The following is a 21684-nucleotide window of genomic DNA, read 5'->3' as shown; positions in this document are numbered from 1 at the left end:
GTTGCATGGCGCTTGTGATACTTTGCCTGGAAGGTGACGATTCCGTATATCATAAGCGTCCAGCCCACCTACAAATTAGAGTCCCTTTATACCACAGATATATTCTGTGTTTATACTGAGAGTCAAGACAATTCGGCTCCATGGATGTCACAAACGGGAATAAAGATTACAGAAATTGAACGTTTTTCGTAATCTTTGATCGGCCCATTCTCAAATGCCTTTCTCCGTTCCTCCTCTCATTCCGTTTGTTCCTTGCCGAACCCGTAATTCCCTGGTCCATTCCAGACTATAATCTTTGCAATTGGTGAAAATGTAATCTTTATTCCCGTTTGTGACACTGTGGAGGCCTAAAATACGGGAACCAATCAGAAATGGATTCAAATTGTCTTGACTCTCAGTATAAAGGGACTCTACTACAAATTAGGGGCCTCAAAGAGGCTCATCGATGGAACTGTTGACTGTTGCCTTTCAAAGATCGTCGGGCCGACGATCTTTTAGGGTAACCGATGTGTTCGGGATACATCACAGATCAGATCTTGAAATTTTCAAGGCATTCCGTGCAGAAATGGCTGAGAAATAGAAGAATTAGTGCCAGTTTGAGAGCCCCAGTTTGTACGTGGGCTGGACGCTTTAAGTATAAGTGTATGTACCATGTACCAAAGACATAAAGACGTAGAGTACCTATATTGAGAGAGTATGGCCACTTGAGTTACCACCTCTGATTGGCTCAGCCATCTTAGGCTGAATGGAGCCCTTAGGACCCAAAAATGGCGGACGCCATAAGTTAATGTAATGCAAAATGACTCAAAATGTTGTTGTCTTTGCTTATCGTAACGAGAAATTTACTCAAATGCACTATTGCGACATCTTTACATATTTTTAAGGCTAATCGTGTGCAATTTTTGAGAAAAATTATCTTAGATGTAGTAAGGTTGGCAGCAAGTGCGGTTGGTGATAACCGTCAAAAGTTGGCAATGACCCCCCTCCCATCCACAAAAACCAAAACAAAGCACCGCCATTTTTGGGTCCTAAGCCTCTCCATGGGACCCAGTGGCCATACTCTCTCAATATAGGTACTCTATAAAGACGGAGCGCTAAAAGCAAAAAATGAAGCTTCTTTTCAATCATCTCTACTATTGGCTAGAGGATTGGCGGCGAAATCGGGACAAGTTTGAAATTCAAATGTAGGGCGGGAACTAAATAAAATTGCGGAAACAAAGTATTCTAGGTTGATTTTTGCCCAAATTCACTTACCCACTCATATTTTTTTAACTTTAGGTTAGTTTTAGTCCGTCGTCGACCGATTAATTTCATTTGGGAGTAACGGTCATCTAGGACCGTAACGGCCTGTTTGAACCGGCAGAACCACCATGAGCAAAAGAAAAACTAACTTTATCTGAGATTACTGCCTATTACCGAGCAAAAGTAGGTGTATTATATTAGGACGACGAGGTGAATAAGTGAAATTAAGAGTAACATGAGATCAGCGCTCCCTGGCAGAGGGTGTAGTGAACTAAACCGATGATTGGGTCTTCCTGTTTATATTTCCATGCACCACCTATTTAGGCTTATCACTTATCACCTAGAGTCCCTTTATAACCCAGAGTTAAGACAACTCACTTTTGGTTAGGCTGAAAGTGGCCTAAAAAAAAATCCAATTCTGATTGGTTCTCGCTCATGGAGGCCGAAACGAGTGCACCAAGATGGCGGTACCTCGAATGTGAACAAAAGTAATGAAAATATAACTAAATTGTGGTTTATCAAGAGTAATTTGTTATTTTAATCGCACCAAAATGAAAATATATTAAGAAATTATCCACTAATCAATCTAATTTTAAGGTTTTGATCAGTTTTTGTTGATGTTGTTGTTTTTGGATGACAGACATCGGAGGATTCCTTATCCTTATCCCTCAATATCGTTCGTTTGAGTGCACTCGTTTCGGCCTCCATGGCCAGCCAAGGCCGGCTGCCAGTCAGCTGATAATCGAGTTGTCTTAACTCTGGGTTATAAAGGGACTTGTCTCTGCTTATCACTCAGTAGTGCTCATAGAAGTTTCTAGATCCTCGTATCCTCGTGGTCGCCCTGCAGTTTTGAAGAGTTTAGTGTGAAAAGTTTCCCATTTTCATTTCAATCTTCGTCAGTCTTCGTGTACATAAACTGGTATTAATGTGAAGTGTTATTTCTAACCGTTTTACACAGCAGCAACTGCTGTTGAGAAAGACAAAGGAAGTGTGTATGTAGTGTGCAGCAGGAATCAGGATTGTACTTTTAGCCGAAGGCGCCGCTCTGTTAAGTGAAATCTTTTTAGTGAGAAATAGTGTTGTACTGATAAAAATCAACTGAGTGTCACAAAATCAAAGATACTTGACTTCAAGCATTACCTTTAATTTGATTATTAGCAAGTCTCTTTGATTCTGCGTCAGAAGTTGACTGAATCATCTTTGCTCGTGTTTTGATAAGATACTTCAAATCAAAGTCTTTCGCATTGACCTCTGCCGAAGGTATGTATCTATACAATTTCATTAGTTTGCGAAAGTAAAATGTATTAAAGTATCTACACAAATAAATAAATCATAGATAAACAAAGAACATTGCATGGAATAACATACTATAGAGGTACGATCGTGGACCGCTGCGGCGTTAGTTCACCGCACCCTCTGCCAGGTTCGCTGCGAGCGCGCGTTAACGGTTTTTAACACAGGGTAGCATAGGGAGTTGGGAGTCCTTATTTATTCTATTGGTCCATGCCAGTACTTTGCGACTCTATTGTACTCTATAATTATTCTTTGCCTTTGCTCTGGTCTTCGCTTTGCCTGCAAGAAATAAACATCACGGTATTGGTACTCACAGTCACAGCTTATTGCATATTATAAGTCAAGCAACACAGTTATGAAATTGGGTGAGTGTGTTTTTCTGGTTTCTTTTTCATAAATATGTGCTCCACAGTTACGGCATTATTCACCTGTTACTCAGAAATTGCAGCTCTTGACTCAAGGGACCTTGCATGCTCCTCAGAAGAATGTGTATTCCGTTCGATTTCAAATTTTCTTATTGCATGAAACTCGTCTGTAGATGCTGGTCAATAGTCATACTTGCGCCAACTTTCTACGAGGCACCGTTTTTGCATAATCTGTGGTTGAACTTTCGTTGATCATTCCTTGAATGAATGAAGGCGATGAAGGGTCAAAGAGATTTCTCTATCTTTCAGCACCTGCTGAAAATGAGGAAAACCTCGGAGCGTCCAGGTTTTTTTACGTTTTTGAATCACTGATCTGAACCACTACTGTGCGGAGCGGTAGTCTTATCTCAGATTCCCTTGCCTTTTCGTTTCATCCTCCGAATCAGTTTCTTTCTCCCTCCCACTTTTTTCCATAATCCCTACTGGCCAGGTGATTCCTTGTTATATAGTGATGCAGCCTTCATCTATTCAAGGAAGTGATGAAACTTCAACCGCAAACCGCGCACAAATGGTGCCTCACGGAAAGTCGGCACAATGCTGCCCTGTTATCAGCATTAATAGACAAGTTTAATACAATACAATAATTGTAAATCGGACAGGGCACACATTTTCACATGGAGTGTGCAGAGTCTTTTACCCTGTGAAGATAGGTGTAGGGTCATTCCATGTAGGCAGAACCTACCAACCATGCAACTGCCAGATTCGGATTTAGTGGATTATTTTTTTCTTGATCAGACCGCCAAGTAATGCCTTTTGCAAAATATTAGGTCTCAAATCGAAAAACTCACTGAGACACGAATTTTTGAAGTTTTAAGAATTTTCAAGTAACCGATGTTTCGAACTTCCAATAAAGAGAGGGTCGTTTTCCCCCAAATATTCACCCCGGGCCCATTTTTCGTTGGGTTGAAGACTGAAAATAACACCAAAATTATTCCGATATTCGACCATTATCCCAAAAAGTCAACTCAAAAATTGCTCAATTTTTGGCTGAATGGTCCTCATGGTTGGTATGTGCAATATTTTTTGGAAAATAAAATTTATGGTATTTTGGGTTTAAATATTTTTTACATCATGTTTCTGCCCCGAAAAGGCCTGTAAAACTGAAAAACACTTAAATTACACCATTTTTTGACCCTAATAACTTAGGTACAGCAACTCAAAAATTGCTCGGATTTTTACTGAATGGTTCTCACTGCATGTGATTTGTGAAAGGCGTCTGGAAAATAAAAGTGATGGTATGTTGGGTTTCCATAACCCTTCTCCCAACATCTTTACTCCAGAGAGGCTCACTTAACTGAAGAAAGCGCTAGGGAAATCTTATGAACCAACCATTACCTTAAAAAAGCAACTGATTAAGGGTCCAGATTTTTCACCTAAGGACTCTTAATGTATGGGAAGCACACTAACTTGGGAATGAATATAGTGTATTTTTGGTTGTAGTAGTTTCCCTCTTCACTCCGATCTGTAAGATCTGTAGAGTACCTTTATAGGGAGAGCACGGACGACTCGATTTATGTAGCTCTTAGGGTGTAAAAGGGCGACAACGTGTAATATGAAAATCACGAAGAAAATGCCGCTGCCAACCTATGCATGCAGACTTTTAATCAATACGACCGACATCGCGTTGTAAACCAGCGTCTTTAAGGATTGAGATAAAAATGCAAAATCGAAGTTTTATACCACGTGCTTTTATAATTTTTGATCAGTTATGAAACGAACAGGTAGTAAAAGTTATGAAACTTAGTACCACTGGGTAATTCAAGTTCTTAGGACCGTCTCGCCAGAATTTTTGATTTTTTACGCTATTAATTTGCTCTTATCCAAACTTCTGCCTCCATCTACCTGACTTTTTATGTGAAAAATGTTCGATGAGGATGCCAGAATCTGAATTCAAAATATTTACTCTATTCTTGATCTAAACGAGGGAGGTCCCTTAAATATTACAATGGTTCCTTACATAGCGTTTGTAGGTGAGAAGAGTTGCGGATACCTGAAATGAAGGCAAATAATTAGAGGAAAATTGAGTGAAGTACATTGATGAATGAGAGAAGATTTTTTTTTTTAGGAAAATGCAAAAGGCACATGAAAATGAGATTAGGAAATGGTAAAAAATCTTGACTTCAAAAGATATCAAATATTTTGAGGTTTGAGACTGGAAGGCCAGTGTCGAGAGAACTGCTTGTTTTACCTATCGCACAGCACCTTCTCGTAAAAAGCATATCCAACAATGTTTCCTTACATTAGTGACTCTGGCAACTAAACTTGCTGCAAACCTGGTTGCATAAGAGACTGACTGAAGGGGACTCCCAGCAGAATTACCTGTCACTTCCCTGGTTGTACTTCAGGGGCGTACGTGCTCTTAAAAAATCTTGACCTCAAATGATATCAGACATTTTGAGGTTTGAAACGGAAAACAGAGTGAGAGCAACTTTTTTTTTCCTTTTGTAATTTTCGAGAGATTACTATTCTTCCCCCTCTTCCGTCTTAGATAGGCACATACTAGTTTTGTGCCAAGATCTCATAGGCTTGACGGGACTTTTACCCCTCTTTGGGTTTTTGGTGGTTTTTAAGCCAATTTTGACTGTCACTAGGAGCAGATGATGGTGTTAGCTGAAAGTCTGGCGATTTTTTATTCACATCTTCACCGATCAAGCTGTCCAACTTTGCTCGACATCCGATGCAAATTGCAAGTCCTGGTGATGATTTCTGAATGCTCTTGACTTAGTCAATCTTCTTTAAGTATTCCTCCGAGATAACTCTTAGAGTGGCTCTGTACACGTTTTTATGGCACTTGAATGGATCATAACAGTGAGTTTTTCGATTTGAGACCTGTCAAACAGTCCTGACCTGTCTTTTGAAAACTGTCAAATGCTATCATTTTGCTGGGCGCAGTGCCTCCAAACTAACTGCGCCGTGACCCACCCTTCCCCCATCTCTGGGTCAAAAGTGGAATTTTCTCATTCAAAATAGGCCTCTGGACGACTTCTCAAGAGATGGTCAGGTTTGAAATCATTTTGGCGCATTTTACGACTGGAAAACGTAGTTTCGCGAATCGGCCTATTTTCTCCCCATTTAAACCAATGTAATTGCTCCCGAAATTTTTATCGCTTTAGGGGAAATTGTAGACCTCAGCTATGGTGCTGAAACTTCAGAATTGTCTTTTGGGGACCAAAAGGAATGGGAAAAAGCCCGGGGAGCAAGGTTTTGAGATGGTTGCCTAAAGACGGAACACCCTACATGTCTCCGAAGCCTCACAGGAGGAAACCTCGGAATCAAAGATCCGCCGTCGTTACTTCACGGTGCCGGATAAACTGCAGTGGGATGCCTGGATTCGGGCGCCATTGAAAAAAGGGAGTGAAATCGAAATTGAAAGAGGGAGTGGAAAATTTTTTGAATCAAAGGGAAAGGAAAATTTCGTAGAGCTCGGTTTGATGCTACTCAGACGGCGCACCACTACTTCGCTCTTCTTTTGAAGAATTCGAAAGCGTTCTTCCAAAATTTACAAGGATTTATGGAACAATATAGAATTTGGATGAGATCTGGCAACATTTTTCCACACATAAAATAGTTCTCACTTATAATCTAAAATTTCCTGACCGAAACTCGAGGGAATCTACTCAAAAAAACACATGGTAAATATTCGTCTTGATAAAATGAACTAAATCGCTTCCAAATGCTAGGGTTTGCGCTTGCCGTATCAGAACCCACAGAGGAAAGCGCCTCAGCCCGGGCACCTCTATCCGTAGTTTCCTCGAAGGAAGCCCTCTCCTCTATGGCCACGCTCAAGAAGGAGATGCACCTCGGCCCGGGCACCTCGACCTACTTGTCCGAAGCCGTAGAGGTCCAGAACTAGAGAAGTTTTTCGATAGGATTCGCGGTGCCCCTACCGCCGAAAATCTCCAACCGCAAATTCCTGCTAAAATCGTATAGTATGAAGGGAAATGCGAGCTCACCCCGCTGCACCTCGACCGACTTACTCGTTTCGTAGCGTAACTGTCTGCTGGATCGCAACGTCCCCCCCGATCGATGGGTCTGGTCGGGAGGCCACCAATTTACAAATTTCAAAAAGAAGCAAGTGCTCGAGTTCCGTTCATTTTTGTAAGCATACAAGATTTCATGAAAAATATGAAATTTACATCGTTGGCTTTGCCTTGACTTATTTCATCGATCTGCACAATTAAAATTAAAATACAATTTTTTTTTAAAATTTCAAAATAATGAAAAATATTTCAAAATGCTTAGAATCGTCGCAGCGCTCTCTATTTGCGCGTCGTAGTACTCGGACGGACACTGAGCGTCGGCTGATTTCTTCCTCGGCTCGCCGGCGCAGGCGCGGCGCGGCGGTGCCAAGCATGTGCGTGTGCGACTTTCTTATTGTTTCAATTTTTTAATTCACATGAGCTTAAACTTAAAACGGGGGAAAAAATTCCCCGTTACAGGGGGTAAGGACTCCTTGGACTGTGGCAAGATTCTTCAAGTCATGACGTCAACTAAAATCCAAGTTCCAGTTTCATGATTTTTATTTAGAAATACACATTCCTCTGATTTGAGGTGATTCCTCTTGGGTTCTTGACACAATCAAATTAGTTTGTGATCTATCACTTTGATTAAGTCTGAATTCTTGGCAGAATTTGACTTTCTAGTCCGAAATAGGACAGAAGCCCTTGCTCATGAGCCCAAAGAATCATCGTCAGTCAAAAAAATTTACAAATCCAGCGAAAGGAGAGCAGGATTCTCTGTGGGGAAAAAGTAGCATTTGATACAGAGGTTGCATATGGTACTGTATGCAGTGTTTTGTCCAAGAAGAATCCTGATGTCTTTTTGCTGGATTTACAATTTTTTTGGTTGAGAATCATCATTCAGGCTCATGGGCAGAGGCTATCATCCTCTTTTTGGCTATTTGGCCATCATGTAGTCAATATCTGCTTGTGAGATTTTTTACTGAAGGATGTGATATACAGCACACCAGCTAAACCACGCCAAAATCTCAAGACTAATCACCATATCTGTGTAACTATGTTAAGTTCAACCGCTCAATGGAATCAGTTTGACTATTATTTTCCTATAGCTGTCATTGATAACAGCTATGTTAGTTATCGGTACATTTAAGATCCCTAGGTGCGTCAATGAAAAAGTAAGCATTAAGACATGGAACACATGCAGACTCGCTTGAACATGATCTGTAAGATGAAGACGAAGACTTTGTTTGGTGCTGTCAAATGACCTTTTACAAAAGCTGCATCAGAATTTTAGGAAACCTTTTCAGTTTAAAATTGAGGACTGAACTCTGGCAAAACTGTTAACTTTATTTAACCCATTCGTATAATTTGACGAGTATGCCACGTCATTTGAGCACCAGGCGTAGAATGCTTTGAGGAAAAAGTCACGTCATGAACAAAACCATTCGCGTTTGAATCACTATAGCTTCTTTTCGAGGCATTTTGTTCCATAACCAGAAAGCGCTAGCTCTACCAAAAAAAAGAGAAGAAAAAATAATCTGTCATAGTTTTTTTCCCATTTGCTACGGGACATTTTACATTTTCTGCTCTAAATAACCTGATTTGTTTTGTTTAACTTACAAAATCAGTTCCTCTATTTACCGGTCAGAGATCTCTTGGAAAACTTATTTTTGAATGCCTTCGTTTTTATTAGAATAACTTTCTTTTGTCCTAGGCACAAAAATAAGTGTGTTCGCTAAAAACCTTGTATCTTCAAGCACTTTATGCTCCATTTATTTTGCTTTTGAGTTTGAAAGAGAGATGTTCTGAATTTTAACACCCTTCTTCTAATATTTTACAATACGAAATAATTGTCATACTTACTAGAAGAAATATTTCATCAGAAACATAACCTATTATAACAAAGGAGGAAAAAATTGTATTTGAATACACAGGAAGTAGATGCAGAAGGTCACAAAGCACATGAACCAAAACTGAGTCAATTATAGGCAAATGAAATGGTATGCCCTGGTTCCAGAAATCATAGAAAAATAGTATGCAAACAGGCTAAAATTCTACTAGTTTCAACATCCATTACTCTAGAAAATAAGAATTGGTAATGTATTGATTTTTTTGTTTTAATTTATTTCTCCTTCTTTTGTTTGTTTTCAGAAAGAGGTATCATACTCAACAAACTCAGTCGCACGATGCGAACTTTTCAATTTTTGGAATTGAAGGAACTGAGCAGTGCCCTTTGTCCTGAGCTACTCTCTGTCTCCGACATATTGAATAAACTGAAAAAAGCAAAGCAAAAACTGTCTGCAAAAGCATTTAGAGAAATGGCCTTATTGAATTTTAAGGTAAAATTTTTTTTCCGTGTTCCCTTTTAACTCTCCCAATTCTTTTTGTTAGTAATATTTATATTCTGATTATTCTGAAAAAAAAGAAGAGAGAGAAAAGAAAAACCTTTCAAATGAGAAAATAAAAATGTATGGAGTAAATCTTGCCATTTAATAGTCATTTATACATATTTTTTTAATCTCATTTTTCTCTGATTGGAGTAATGATTTCCTTCTTTTACATGTTGTTATTCTCTCTCTTTCACCGCCCAGCTTTCTCACTCCCCCCTCCCAGGAATGCAGAAGTCGCGCCCGCCCGAGCGCGTGAAAATGTGGAACAGCCTTCCAAATTGTGTAAGGAGGGAACATGTTGTGGGGTCTAAAGTCGAAAATCAAAGGAAAAAAGAAGAAAAAGTCATCATCAGTCTTTTTTAGATTGGTGGGAAATATTTTGGAAAATCGATGAGAAAATGTGGAAAGGCGGCTGGCGGGCGAGTGAAAATGTGGAAGCTTGGAAGATTCCGCACCCCTACCTCCTCCATCCTTCTTTCACTTTCCAGTACCCCATATAGTAAATAAGCATTTGTTTTCGTTTGTCGTAACCAGGAAGTCTTTCAAGTTTGATCATGCAGGGAGTTAGTCGGAAGTTGAAAAACATCATTCTGTAATGCTGTCAAACTTAACTGATAAGTTATTTCATCTCGTAAGAGCCTAATTCTCAGCATCTATCAACTAAACTTTTCTCTTTTTCTCTGTTTTTTTTCTTTTTTAATTTGTTGCACTAAAGAAAAATACAATAAGAACCCAGAGACAATAGTCAACGCATCTTATCTAAAGGGGAAGTTACAATGCGGTCATTTCATTGAAAATCATCACAAATTTTGGAAAGAGCCCCGCACTATCCTTACGGAACACCCCCCCCCCCCCCCGGGTTAAAATGTTGCTTATAATTAGCTCGTCATTCTGATCAAAAGCTCTCAAGGACCCAAAGAGATCCCATGTGCGGTTTTCGTAATATTTGCCGTTTTTTATGCGTGAACGGAGGTCCCGCCGGCCGGATCACTGTGCGGCGCTACCCGTGTTCTTCTATTCCAGTCCATTCCGGCCCCTTTTCGCTTCTCTGCTACCCATACCCGAGGCTCGGACTCCGACGCTCATCGTCGCCGGGCCGGGTGATCATATCTGGGTGTGCTGACGGACCTCCGTTCCCGCATTTAAAACGGCAAACACCTCGAAAACCATACATGGGATCTCCTCGAGCCCATCAGAGCTTTTGATCAGAATGAAGAGCTAAGCAGCATATCCACGTTTCATCAAATTTGACAGGGGGGAGGGGGGATTTCCCATAAGGACAGTGTGGGGTCCTCTGTTGCTCTATCGACTCGAAAATCTTTTATATTTTTTTCTTACATTCTTGCATACTAACGAAGGACGAAAATGGCTGTTTTAAATTTTTCCACGCCGGTAGCGGCTTCCCAAAGTGGCCATTTTCAGGAAAAACAGCGTTTACGGTACTTAGAATTACTCCAGAACGGAATGTCAGATTAAGGTGCGGTAAAAACAGAATGAGCGGTATTGGTACAAGCTATTCAAATAGTGAAACTTACACTTTTTGTTAGCGATTCTATATTCGGTCATCGAGTCTTGAAATCGCTGCCGTTACAGGTGAAAATCACTGATTTCTGGATCTCACATCTCATAGCTGAAACATGCTGAGAATCTGAAATTTTGTGTGGAAGCAGTCTAATAATAGGTAAATTAAAAACCAGAAAATTGGTCACTCTCCGTGCATTTCTCTGCCCACAGTAGAACGTCAAAGTTGATACATCCTTCAGTTGGGGCATTGTTCCATGGGGCATTTGTCCAAATTTGGCTTTTCAATGGGGTGTGTGTGTGTGTGTGTGTGTGTGTGTGTGTGTGTGTGAGGGTGTGAGGGTGTGTGTGTGTGTGTGTGTGTGTGTGTGTGAGGGTCTGTGTGTAAGCCAAAATTAAAAAATTCGCTACAAGCAGAGGAATGCAATCCAATTGATGAAACTTACACCATATTATACTTACTATAAGGAGTAGCTTTCGTGCTTTTTTCATTAATTTCGTGCGCTGCCCACTGAGATATCACACATGGAACAATGCCCTAACTGAAGGATGTATCAACTTTGACGTTCTACCGTGGGCAGAGAATTGCACTGAGTGTGACCAATTTTCTGGCTTTTGACTTGTTTACCTTGAGACTACCCGGGTGGTATTATCACCACCCAAATGAGACCACCCGGGCCGGTGACGATGAGCAAAGCCTCGTGAGCGTCAGAGTCCGAGCCTTGGGTATGTGGACTGGAAGGAAAGGACACGAATAGCTCCGCACCATAGTCCGGCCAGCGAAACCTCAATTTACACACGTAAAACGGCAAATATTTCGAATACCGCTTCGCTCATGGGATCTGTTTCGGCCTATGAGATCTTTAGATTAGAATGACTAGCTGAGCTACATATCCAAGTTTCATCAGATATAACAGAGAGCCATTTTCCATAAGGATCGTTCGGGGTTCTTTTTGTTTCACTATGTGAATAGCTTGTACCCATACCTTTCATTCTGTTTTTACCGAACCTAAATCCGACATTTCGTTCCGGAGTAATTCCTAGTACCGAAAACGCTGTGTTTCCTGAAAATAGTCACTTTGGGGAGCCGCTACCGGTGTGGAAAAATTTCAAACAATTTAAAACGACCATTTTCGTGCTTAGATAGTATGCAAAAATTTAAGAGAAAATATGAATGGTTTTTGAGTTGGTCGAGCAGCCACCTCTGAATGATTCCTCATGGAATGACCCTATGGTAATGAAATGATGTGCAAACAAAGCTTGATCAGCTGCAGGACACATGGACCTTATATTGCTAAGCGAAACTACGCGTCACAGGGAGAAGGAAGGGAATGCGGGTTTGATTGGCGGGTGCTGCGGTCCGCGGATCTCATTCCGTACTATTCTCACAAAGCTTTTTCATGGCGCACAGTTCCGTTTGACAGAACACACTATCCGGCACTTTAAAATCCTTAAAAGGAACTGAAACTAGCGCTTAGTTCCCTTCTAGCAGAAACACGTCCGTATTGAGATGGGGGAATGCTCAAGCAGGGGTAAAATAGAAACCTCGAATGAGGTGGGGAATATAGGGTGGAGTGAAAAAACATTTTTTTCAAAATCCGATGACGGGTAGTGAGAAGAAGGTGTCATTTAGCATCAAATGGACGAGAAAAAAATCCTGGCTCGATAGGACAACGCTTTCATCGAAAACATGGGGCTCGAATTTGCAAAATCTTAAATTTTCGATTTTACCGTGTTTTTTTCTCAGATAATTTCTGGAGGATTGAAAAGACATAACCGATACGTACCATACAAGTTTTTATAGGTAATTTGAGTCAGAGAATCGATTTTTATGGTTGAAAAAGCGATATATCGAATTTAAATATCAATTTTTGCGATATTTTGTCCAAAAAATAAGATTTTTGTATGTACTTCCCAAGAAATTTCGATTTATCGATACAAGCCTTCGATAAATCGAAATTTTGACATTAAAAATAGATTTCTCGTGAAAAAATACCCAGGGTGATGGACTTACACTTGCATGAAGTACTTAGAAATGTCGACAACTGAGGTACGATTCACACGAGTTTCCTGACTGAATTCGCTAATGGACCATTCCACGCGAAATCGTCCAGGGATTGTTGCTTGACCGACCCCAATTTTTTTTATAATTTGGTTTTTTGTTAATTAATCCTATAGACGCACGAAAACCATTCTTTCACATCTGTTCAACCACCCTGGCATCCGTTGCGGTCTTGTAGAGTTAAGGTCATGAACTGAATTTAAAAAAATCACCCTTCACAAAAACAGGCGTACCAAAAGTTCTGTTTGACCTACAGAATTGAAACGAAACTGCCGTAATCCTTCTTTTCATGATCTATCTTTTTGCTAGGCGCTAACATTTTTGTATCTTCAAGAGAAACGTTGTTATTTTAGGACTGAATCGAGATGCATCTGGACTGCGAAACGGCGAAAACCCCTTATTTTGAGGATTTTTTTCTTACAGAGCAGAAAAGTCTGAGACCTGAATTTTTTAGTTAACATACATTCAGAGAGTCCGCAAAAAAATGTCAGCCAGATGCGAGCAGTTGTTTTGTTGTAATGACACTTTGATCCCCCGCTCATGTGTTAAAAAGCGCTGAAAAGGGAAATACTGAGAACGCAATTTCCCCGATGGGACGCACGCTCTGGAGACTTTTCTCCTCTGTGAAAAAAAACCCCTCAAAATAAGGGGTTTTCGTCGTTTCGCAGTCCACATGCATCTCGATTCAGTCCTAAAATAATAACGTTTCTCTTGAAGATACAAAAATGTTAGCGCCTAGCAAAAAGATAGATCATGAAAAGAAGGATTACGGCAGTTTCGTTTCAATTCTGTAGGTCAAACAGAACTTTTGGTACGCCTGTTTTTGTGAAGGGTGATTTTTTTAAATTCAGTTCATGACCTTAACTCTACAAGACCGCAATGGATGCCAGGGTGGTTGAACAGATGTGAAAGAATGGTTTTCGTGCGTCTATAGGATTAATTAACAAAAAACCAAATTATAAAAAAAATTGGGGTCGGTCAAGCAACAATCCCTGGACGATTTCGCGTGGAATGGCCCATTAGCGAATTCAGTCAGGAAACTCGTGTGAATCGTACCTCAGTTGTCGACATTTCTAAGTACTTCATGCAGGTGTACATCCGTCACCCTATGTATTTTTTCACGAGAAATCTCTTTTTAATGTCAAAATTTCGATTTAACAAAGGCTTGTATCGATAAATCGAAATTTCTTGGGAAATACATACAAAAATCTTAATTTTTGGACAAAATATCGCAAAAATTGATATTTAAATTCGATGTATCGCTTTTTCAACCATAAAAATCAATTATCTGACTCAAATTACCCCTAAAAACATATGTATACAGGGTGTCTCAGACCACCCGTACCAGGCTTTTTTCTCGGTTGTTTTAGGTCGCACGAAGTAGGGGACCGCGGGGTTGAATAGGGAATCGACCCCAAGGAATCCGAATTTCGTGGTCCCGAAACCCATCACCCGCCCTTGGGGGGTAAAGCGGGGGTCACGATGCTAAAATTCACGGTTCCCGACCGAATTGCGGATTAATCGCATCAGAATTGAAAAGCACGGAAAATTTCACATAAAATTGACCCCTAAAAATCCATAATCGGCCCATCCAAGGCCTAAAAATGATCCCCTAAAGAGGGGGACAGTACCCCCCTCCATAATTTCTCTTTGGTCTCAAAATTGACGTAGATTCTCCAGGTAAAGATGGTTTGTCGGGTAATCGACCCCGAGAAATCCAAATTTCATGGTCCCGAAGCTCCTCTAGCCCCCCTTGGGAGGTAAACGGGGGGCCCAATTTTAAAAATCGGGGCTCCTTTCCGAATCGCAAATTCATTACATCCAAATTGAGGAGCAGAACACTTTTACATCTTTAGTGACCCCCAAGAGTTTTAATTGACCCCCCTGAACGGCAGAAAGTAAACTCTGAGGAGGAAGGGCCAAGATCCATCCATATAGGTCAGTCATTCCCGAAACCCAAATGAGAATCTTCTGCGCATGACGTCAGCATTACTGCCGCGAAAACCAGAAATGTCGGAAACAATGCTTTTCTTATGGGAGAGAACAAATTTTTCTTAATGAATCATTTAAATTTCTTACTTTTAAATTCTTTGAAGCTTTCTGAGTGTCGAAAGGAACGTTTAGAAATTAGCGTCAAGGGTTTCAATTCAGCTGAATTTGCGTTTTTATATTTTTAAATGATTTTTGAAGTCAGCGATGTAACAAGCCATCTAGTGGTATAGATTCGCGTGTAAAAATGGCTGATGCAGAGTAAACTGTAAAAATGAAAGAACACAAATTCGGCAAAATCGAAACCCTGAATGCTAATGTCTAAACATTCTTTTCGACACACAGAAAGTTTCAAAGGATTTAAAAGTAAGAAATTTAAATGATTCATTAAGAAAAATTTGCTCTCTCCAATAAGAAAAGCATTGTTTCCGACTTTCCTGGTTTTCGCGGCAGTAATGCTGACGTCACGAGCCAATGGAAAGGGGCTTACCCCGAGCGGGGAAATCTGCGCAATGACTGACCTATATGGATGGATCTTGGGAAGGGCTTCGCCCCCTCCAAAAGTTTCTCAAGATTCCTCTTCGGTCGCAAAATTGACGTCGATTCTCCAGAAAAAGACGGATTTCCAGGTAATCGACCCTGAGGACTCTGAATTTTATGGTCCCTAAGCTCCGCTACCAGCCCTTTTGGGCAGAAGCCGTCTTTTTCTGGAGAATCGACGTCAATTTTGCGACCGAAGAGGAATCTTGAGAAACTTTTGGAGGGGGCGAAGCCCCCCCCCCCTCAGAGGTTACTTTCTGCCGTTCAGGGGGGTCAATTAAAACTCTTGGGGGTCACTAAAGATGTAAAAGTGTTCTGCTCCTCAATTTGGATGTAATGAATTTGCGATTCGGAAAGGAGCCCCGATTTTTAAAATTGGGCCCCCCGTTTACTCCCCAAGGGTGGCTAGAGGAGCTTCGGGACCATGAAATTTGGATTTCTCGGGGTCGATTACCCGACGAACCATCTTTACCTGGAGAATCTACGTCAATTTTGAGACCAAAGAGAAATTATGGAGGGGGGTACTGTCCCCCTCTTTAGGGGGTCATTTTTAGGCCTTGGATGGGCCGATTATGGATTTTTAGGGGTCAATTTTATGTGAAATTTTCCGTGCTTTTCAATTCTGATGCGATCAATCCGCAATTCGGTCGAGAACCGTGACTTTTAGCATCGTGACCCCCCCCCCCCTTTACTCCCCAAGGGGGGTGGGGGGTTTCTGGACCACGAAATTCGGATTCCTTGGGGTCGATTCCCTATTCAACCTAGCGGTCCCCGACTTCGTACGACCTAAAACAACCGAGAAAAAGGCCTGGTACGGGTGGTCTGAAACACCCTGTATGGTACGTATCGGTTGTGTCTTTTCAATCCTCCAGAAATTATGTTAGAAAAAAACACGGTAAAATCGAAAATTTAAGATTTTGCAAATTCGAGCCCTTTGTTTTTGATGAAAGCGTTGTCCTATCGAGCCGGGATTTTTTCCTCGTCCATTTGATGCCAAATGACACCTTTTTTTCACTACCCGTCATTGGATTTCGAAAAAAATGTTTTTCCGCTCCACCCTAGGGGAATAGGTGCAGATAAGCATACATGCGACAATGGGCAAACGCAGAGATTCAAAAAGGGTTCTTTATCCAAATGGCAACCCTTACCTTGTGATACATCGTTGGATAGAAATTGAGAGAAAAAAAAAAAAATGTTGGCGCAAAAAAGTCGATGTCTCAATTTTTGACATGTTGGCGATTAAAAAATGGTGGGAAATCAGTTCTGAAAGCTTTTAAGGGATTCTAACGGTCGAAATAATCGGGAACCTGGTAACTGAGGGTTATTTGACACGAAAAAAGCGATACTGACATCAGGCCATGACAATTTTAAAGCTTTCCAAGATGGCGGCTGAACAAAATGGCCGGAACCCCGTTATTAAAGGTTTTTTTGGGATTTTGCTGACGAACATGCGTGAATGTCGGTATCCTACGGCAATTTGACACGTCAAGGACGAATTTGACATTAGGTAAATTTCGAGGCCCTTCCAAGACTGCGGCCGATCAAAATAGCGGAACCCCCATTTTGAGGGGGTTTCGGGTGTTTTTGCTCAGAAATATACTCAGAGGTCCGTATTCCAGGGTTTTTCAATACGAAAAAGGCGAACTAAACATTTAGCCCTGAAAATTGTGAAGCTTTTCCAAGATGGCGGCCGAACAAAATATATAGCGGGAATTCCGTTTCCGAAGGTTTTTGCCGATGAACATGCCTGGATGTCAGTATTTCAGGCCGCCATCATTGTCTTTGAATTTGTCTTTTTCGTGTCAAACAATCCGGAAATACGAACTTCCAGGCATGTTTAGCAGCAGAAAACCCACCAATATGGGGTTCCCGCCTTTTTGATCGGACGCCATCTTCACAGGGCCTCGAATTTTGATAACCTAATGTCAAGTTCGTCTTTGTTGTGTCAAATTGTCCTAGGATTCCGACTATGAAGCATGCTCATTAGCAAAAACCCCTAAAACCCTTCATAACGGGGTTCCCGCCCTTTTGTTCGGCCACCATCTTGGAAGGGCTTTAAAATTTTAATGACCTCATGTTAAATTTATCTTTTTCTTGCCAAGTAATCCTCGGGTAAACGTTTTCGACAATTTCGACCGTAAAATCCCTAAAAATCCTTCAGAACTGGTTTCTCACCGTTTTTGATCGCCATCGTACCAAACATTGAGATATCGACCTGAAATTTGCGCCAAAAGTTTTCTTTTTTATTATCCATTCAACAATGTATCACAAAATAGAGGTTGCCGATTGAAAAAAAAAATTATTGTCCGTAGCCTCCCCCCTCCCTCCCTCAAGGAGGACCCTTAAAATTTTGCGGGGTCAGCAAAGAAGTATACTTTCACATATGAGCTCTGTCAATAGAGGTTGTTCCAAAAACGCCTATTTTGCCCCCTCCCTCCCCCATAGATTTGGTCCAAACTTTGCTCAGATGAAATTCTGCATCTGCCGCACAGTATTGGACTTTTGGGAAACGATTCGTTCTTGAGTTATAGCTATTTTTCTACGCGTTCCCGATTACGCGCGCGCGGCATTTTGGCGGCGCGGCGCTCCATGCCGGGCGGGCGAGAGAGGGGTTGTTTCACCGCTAGGGCCGTATATTCATGTTGTAGTCTGTAATTTTTGATACATTCTCCTCCCCATCACCCTTCCTCTCCAGAAAATATTTTTTTATACGTAGTTATACGGGGTGTTGCAGACCAGCCGTACCAGGTCTTTTTCTCGGTTGATTAATTTAAGCAGTACGAAGTCGGAGACTACGGGGTTGCGTAGGGAATCGACCCCAAGGAATCCGAATTTAATGCTCCCGACCCCCCCCCCCCCAGCCACCCTTGTGGGGGGGGAGGCAAAGAGGGGGTCACCATCCCACAAGTCGGGAGAAATTGTGCCTCCCCCTTTTACTCCCCAAAGGAGGCTAGAGGGGCTTCGAGACCATGAAAATCGGATTTGTTGGGGTCGATGCCTCGGGAAACCATATTTTTCGGAGAATCAACGTCAATTTTTGATCAAATGGAAATGATGGGGGGGGGGGCTGCTGTCCCCCTCTTTGGAGCTTCCTCAGACCGCGTCAAAGATTTGCATCTAATGACGCGTGAAATGCATCATCGGAAGCTCTCGATGGGGGTACATTTATTGGTGCTTACAAAACAAATGACAAAGAGGTGGACAACTAAGAATACAAAATGGTGGGCGGGGCTAGGGCGAACTAAAGGGCTGAGGGGTGAACGGCAGAGGGGGTAGGGGCCGGAGACCGGACTCCCTTTTAAAAATCTATTATTGCACAAGGGTGGAGGAAGAGCAGACCCGTACCATTACTATCTGGGACCTGCTTGCGCAGAGGCCCAGTGTCGGAGGCGGTAATCGGGGGGGATAGATTCAAGGAGCCAATACCATTCGTATCTCGAATCTGCAAAGCAGAAGCCCACTGTCAAAGGCGGTGACTTGGCAAGGATGGACTAAGGGACCGATACCATTCCTATCTCGGACTTGCGAGGCAGAGGTCCACTGTCGGAGGCGGTGACTTGGCAAAGGTGGATGGAAGGAGCAAGGTAAATCGTATAGGGACTTGGACCGTCCGCGCTCATACGTCGCAGGAGCAAATACAAGACTCACTATACGAGGAGATGTGTGAGAAACTCGGAGGCTGCTGGCTCCGGCCGCGGACCCCATCTAAGGCAAAACACGAACATCTGTAGAGGAACGTGAACCAAGAGACCAGATTGCGAGATCTATTGGCGAAGTATGGATACAAAATGTGGGAGAAAGCTTGAAAGAGGGAAAGTGTGCGGTAGGGCAAGGGGAGGCGAGTGAATCATGAGTACGGAGCGGGCCCGGCCACGAGATCAGAGGGGACATGGGGAGTCCTCGGAAGGGGCACTGAACGGGGCCTGAGTGCCGAAAATCAGGAGACGCATAAAGGGGGGAAAAGGGGGGGGATTTCTCTCAGTAGCACAATCAAATCGCAATTCCATCGGGGACTTCGACTTTTAGGATCGTGACTCCCTCCTTACCGCCCCACAAGGGTGGCTTGGGGGGGGGGGGGTTCGGGAGCATGAAATTCGGATTACTTGGAGTCGATTCCCTATTCAACCCTTTGGTCTCCGACTTCGTACTACTTAAATTAACCAACCAAGAAAAAGACCTGGTACAGGTGGTCTGCAACACCCCGTATAACTACGTATAAAAAAATATTTTTTAGAGAGGAAGGGTGATGGGGAGGAGAATGTATCAAAAATTACAGACTACAACATGAATATAAGGCCCTAGCGGTGAAACAACCCCTCTCTCGCCCGCCCGGCATGGAGCGCCGCGCCGCCAATATGCCGCGCGCGCGTAACCGGGAAGGCGTAGAAAAATCGCTGTAACTCAAGAACGAATCGTTTCCCAAAAGTCCAATACTGTGCGGTAGATGCAGAATTTCATGGAGAATCACCTCAACAGGTTTTTATTAGCTATGTTTATGCGAGCCTCTTAACCTAACTTCAATTGAAACCTGAGTTTGAAACCAAGGTTCAAATCACGGCATAAACGATACGGAACTAACGAAATGTAGGTTTCCGAAATTTGTGTTTGAAACCTTATTTTACACTAAAGACTAGGTTATCGCACTCCGCATAAACGAACCGGAGGTTGAAATTAGTTGAAATTCGACTTCAAATGCGATTTTCAGGTGCGCGATCGGCAATATGGCGGATTTATTATCATAACGTTCGTAAACAACTGGTGCTTATCTCACGATTTAGCTTTAATTTTGCCATTATTTGACATTTTTTACAATCATAATTTTACTTTAATTGTTGCTTAAGCACTTTTACGTGATTCCTTCAGTTATATGTGGCTTATTTATCCTCATGTAGCCAAACGTAAGACGTTATTTTCTAGTGAAGGTGTTTAGTGTCAGATGGAATCCAGGCTTATTACTGCTTTTTCAGATAATTCTTTCAACTCTAATCAACATTTTATGACCACAGAAGCAAAGCAAGCAAAGAGCTTTACAGGCTACAATTGAGTAATAGCCTTACCTACCAGTTCATCATCTGCGGAGAACTTTTTTACTGTATCCACACGATTTGCCTAAGATTTCAAGATAAGGCACCCTGCTTCCATTTAAGTAGTGCACCGAATTTTTTCATTTCAATCTACCGATTAAATCTAAAATCTGATCCAATCAGAGCTGTGTAGCTCTTGAATTTGTGTGTTATCCATGTATCTATTTCCTGGTTGTCCTACTGGAAGTGTGAGACCAGCCACAACCGTGACCTGCTGACTTCATTCTTTGATCCAATCTCTTGTAAATGATGACTCAAATTCTGAGGCCATCATTTATTGAAACTAGTTCAAGTTATTGCTCCAAAGTATCGTCACTCTTCTCATACTGAGGTAGAAGGAAGGAGATTTTTTGGTGAGTGCTCTGTTATCCAAGATTTGCAATTTGAGATAAGAATACGGTTTTTAGTGAGGCGTGTAACAATTTTTGGTCGTTGAATCACTTGTCATAATTGAGCCTTGGCGTTAGAGATGCATCAACTGTGGAAAGTGGCTCTGCCTGTGCAAAAATATCTTGTGACAGCAGTGAATGTTAGTAAATGCGCTTTACAGGTAGACTGAAAGCTCCATATTCCAATCTACCCGAATAATTAAATTCAAAAGCATCTTTGAACTGAGTTCATATCGAATCTCAATGGGAGAATAATATACAGTGTAAGCGAAAGAATATCAATGGTGAGGTTGGGTTTGTGTCTTAGGTTAGTGAAATGCAATGGCAGGCTCTGAAATCTTGTTTGTCAGTTGCTCTTTACATGAGTCACCTTTGAAAATCAAGTTTAAGAAAAAAAACACATAGGTAGGCAAACAGTAGTAGGTAGCTTGCCTCTTTTCTTCCTGTCTTGCTCATGGACTTGGAGAGCAGTCGGAAAGAGGGGTGAGAAACAGGATTTCAGCGCGTGTCTCTGGGAATGTGGAAATTTAAAATTTGTGAAGCGTCATCAGTTTGTTAAGATTGTCACCGTCCGTTGCCTCAAGAGGATTTTGACGCTTCTGCTTCAGCAATACATTGTTGACCTATCAATGTCCGCTTATTTTGATCATATTTTGAAGGAGCGATTCCCATAAGTATTCCCGATTAGTTATTTGTTTCACTACAATAATGGCAGACATACAATTTTTACGACACCATGGAGTGAAGGTGCGGTGCTTTACTGGATTAGCACTCCTACACTTTCAATGCC

At 41.7% G+C, this 21684-nt stretch overlaps 1 protein-coding gene across 5 annotated transcripts in view; it reads left to right on the top strand.

Annotated features, from left to right (window-relative positions):
• Positions 1–2739: 2739 nt before the first annotated feature.
• LOC109038400 (centromere protein N-A) overlaps positions 2740–21684 on the top strand; it is a 76380-nt gene continuing 57435 nt past the window's right edge. For 4 of the 5 annotated variants that reach the window (XM_072301043.1, XM_019053444.1, XM_019053443.1 and 1 more), the window contains exons 1-2: positions 5741–5768; positions 9071–9258. In XM_072301043.1, the coding sequence (XP_072157144.1) occupies positions 5756–5768; positions 9071–9258 (201 nt within the window). In that variant the 5' untranslated portion in view covers positions 5741–5755. Of the gene's footprint in view, positions 2901–5740; positions 5769–9070; positions 9259–21684 lie in introns of those variants that run through there. The other variant, XM_019053441.2, reaches the window with a different exon arrangement.

The sequence above is a fragment of the Bemisia tabaci genome, chromosome 1 (genome assembly GCF_918797505.1).
Source record: "Bemisia tabaci chromosome 1, PGI_BMITA_v3".
Taxonomy (NCBI): domain Eukaryota; kingdom Metazoa; phylum Arthropoda; class Insecta; order Hemiptera; family Aleyrodidae; genus Bemisia; species Bemisia tabaci.
The sequence above is the reverse complement of the archived record's forward strand: the minus strand, read 5'-3'. Positions and strand labels throughout refer to the sequence as shown.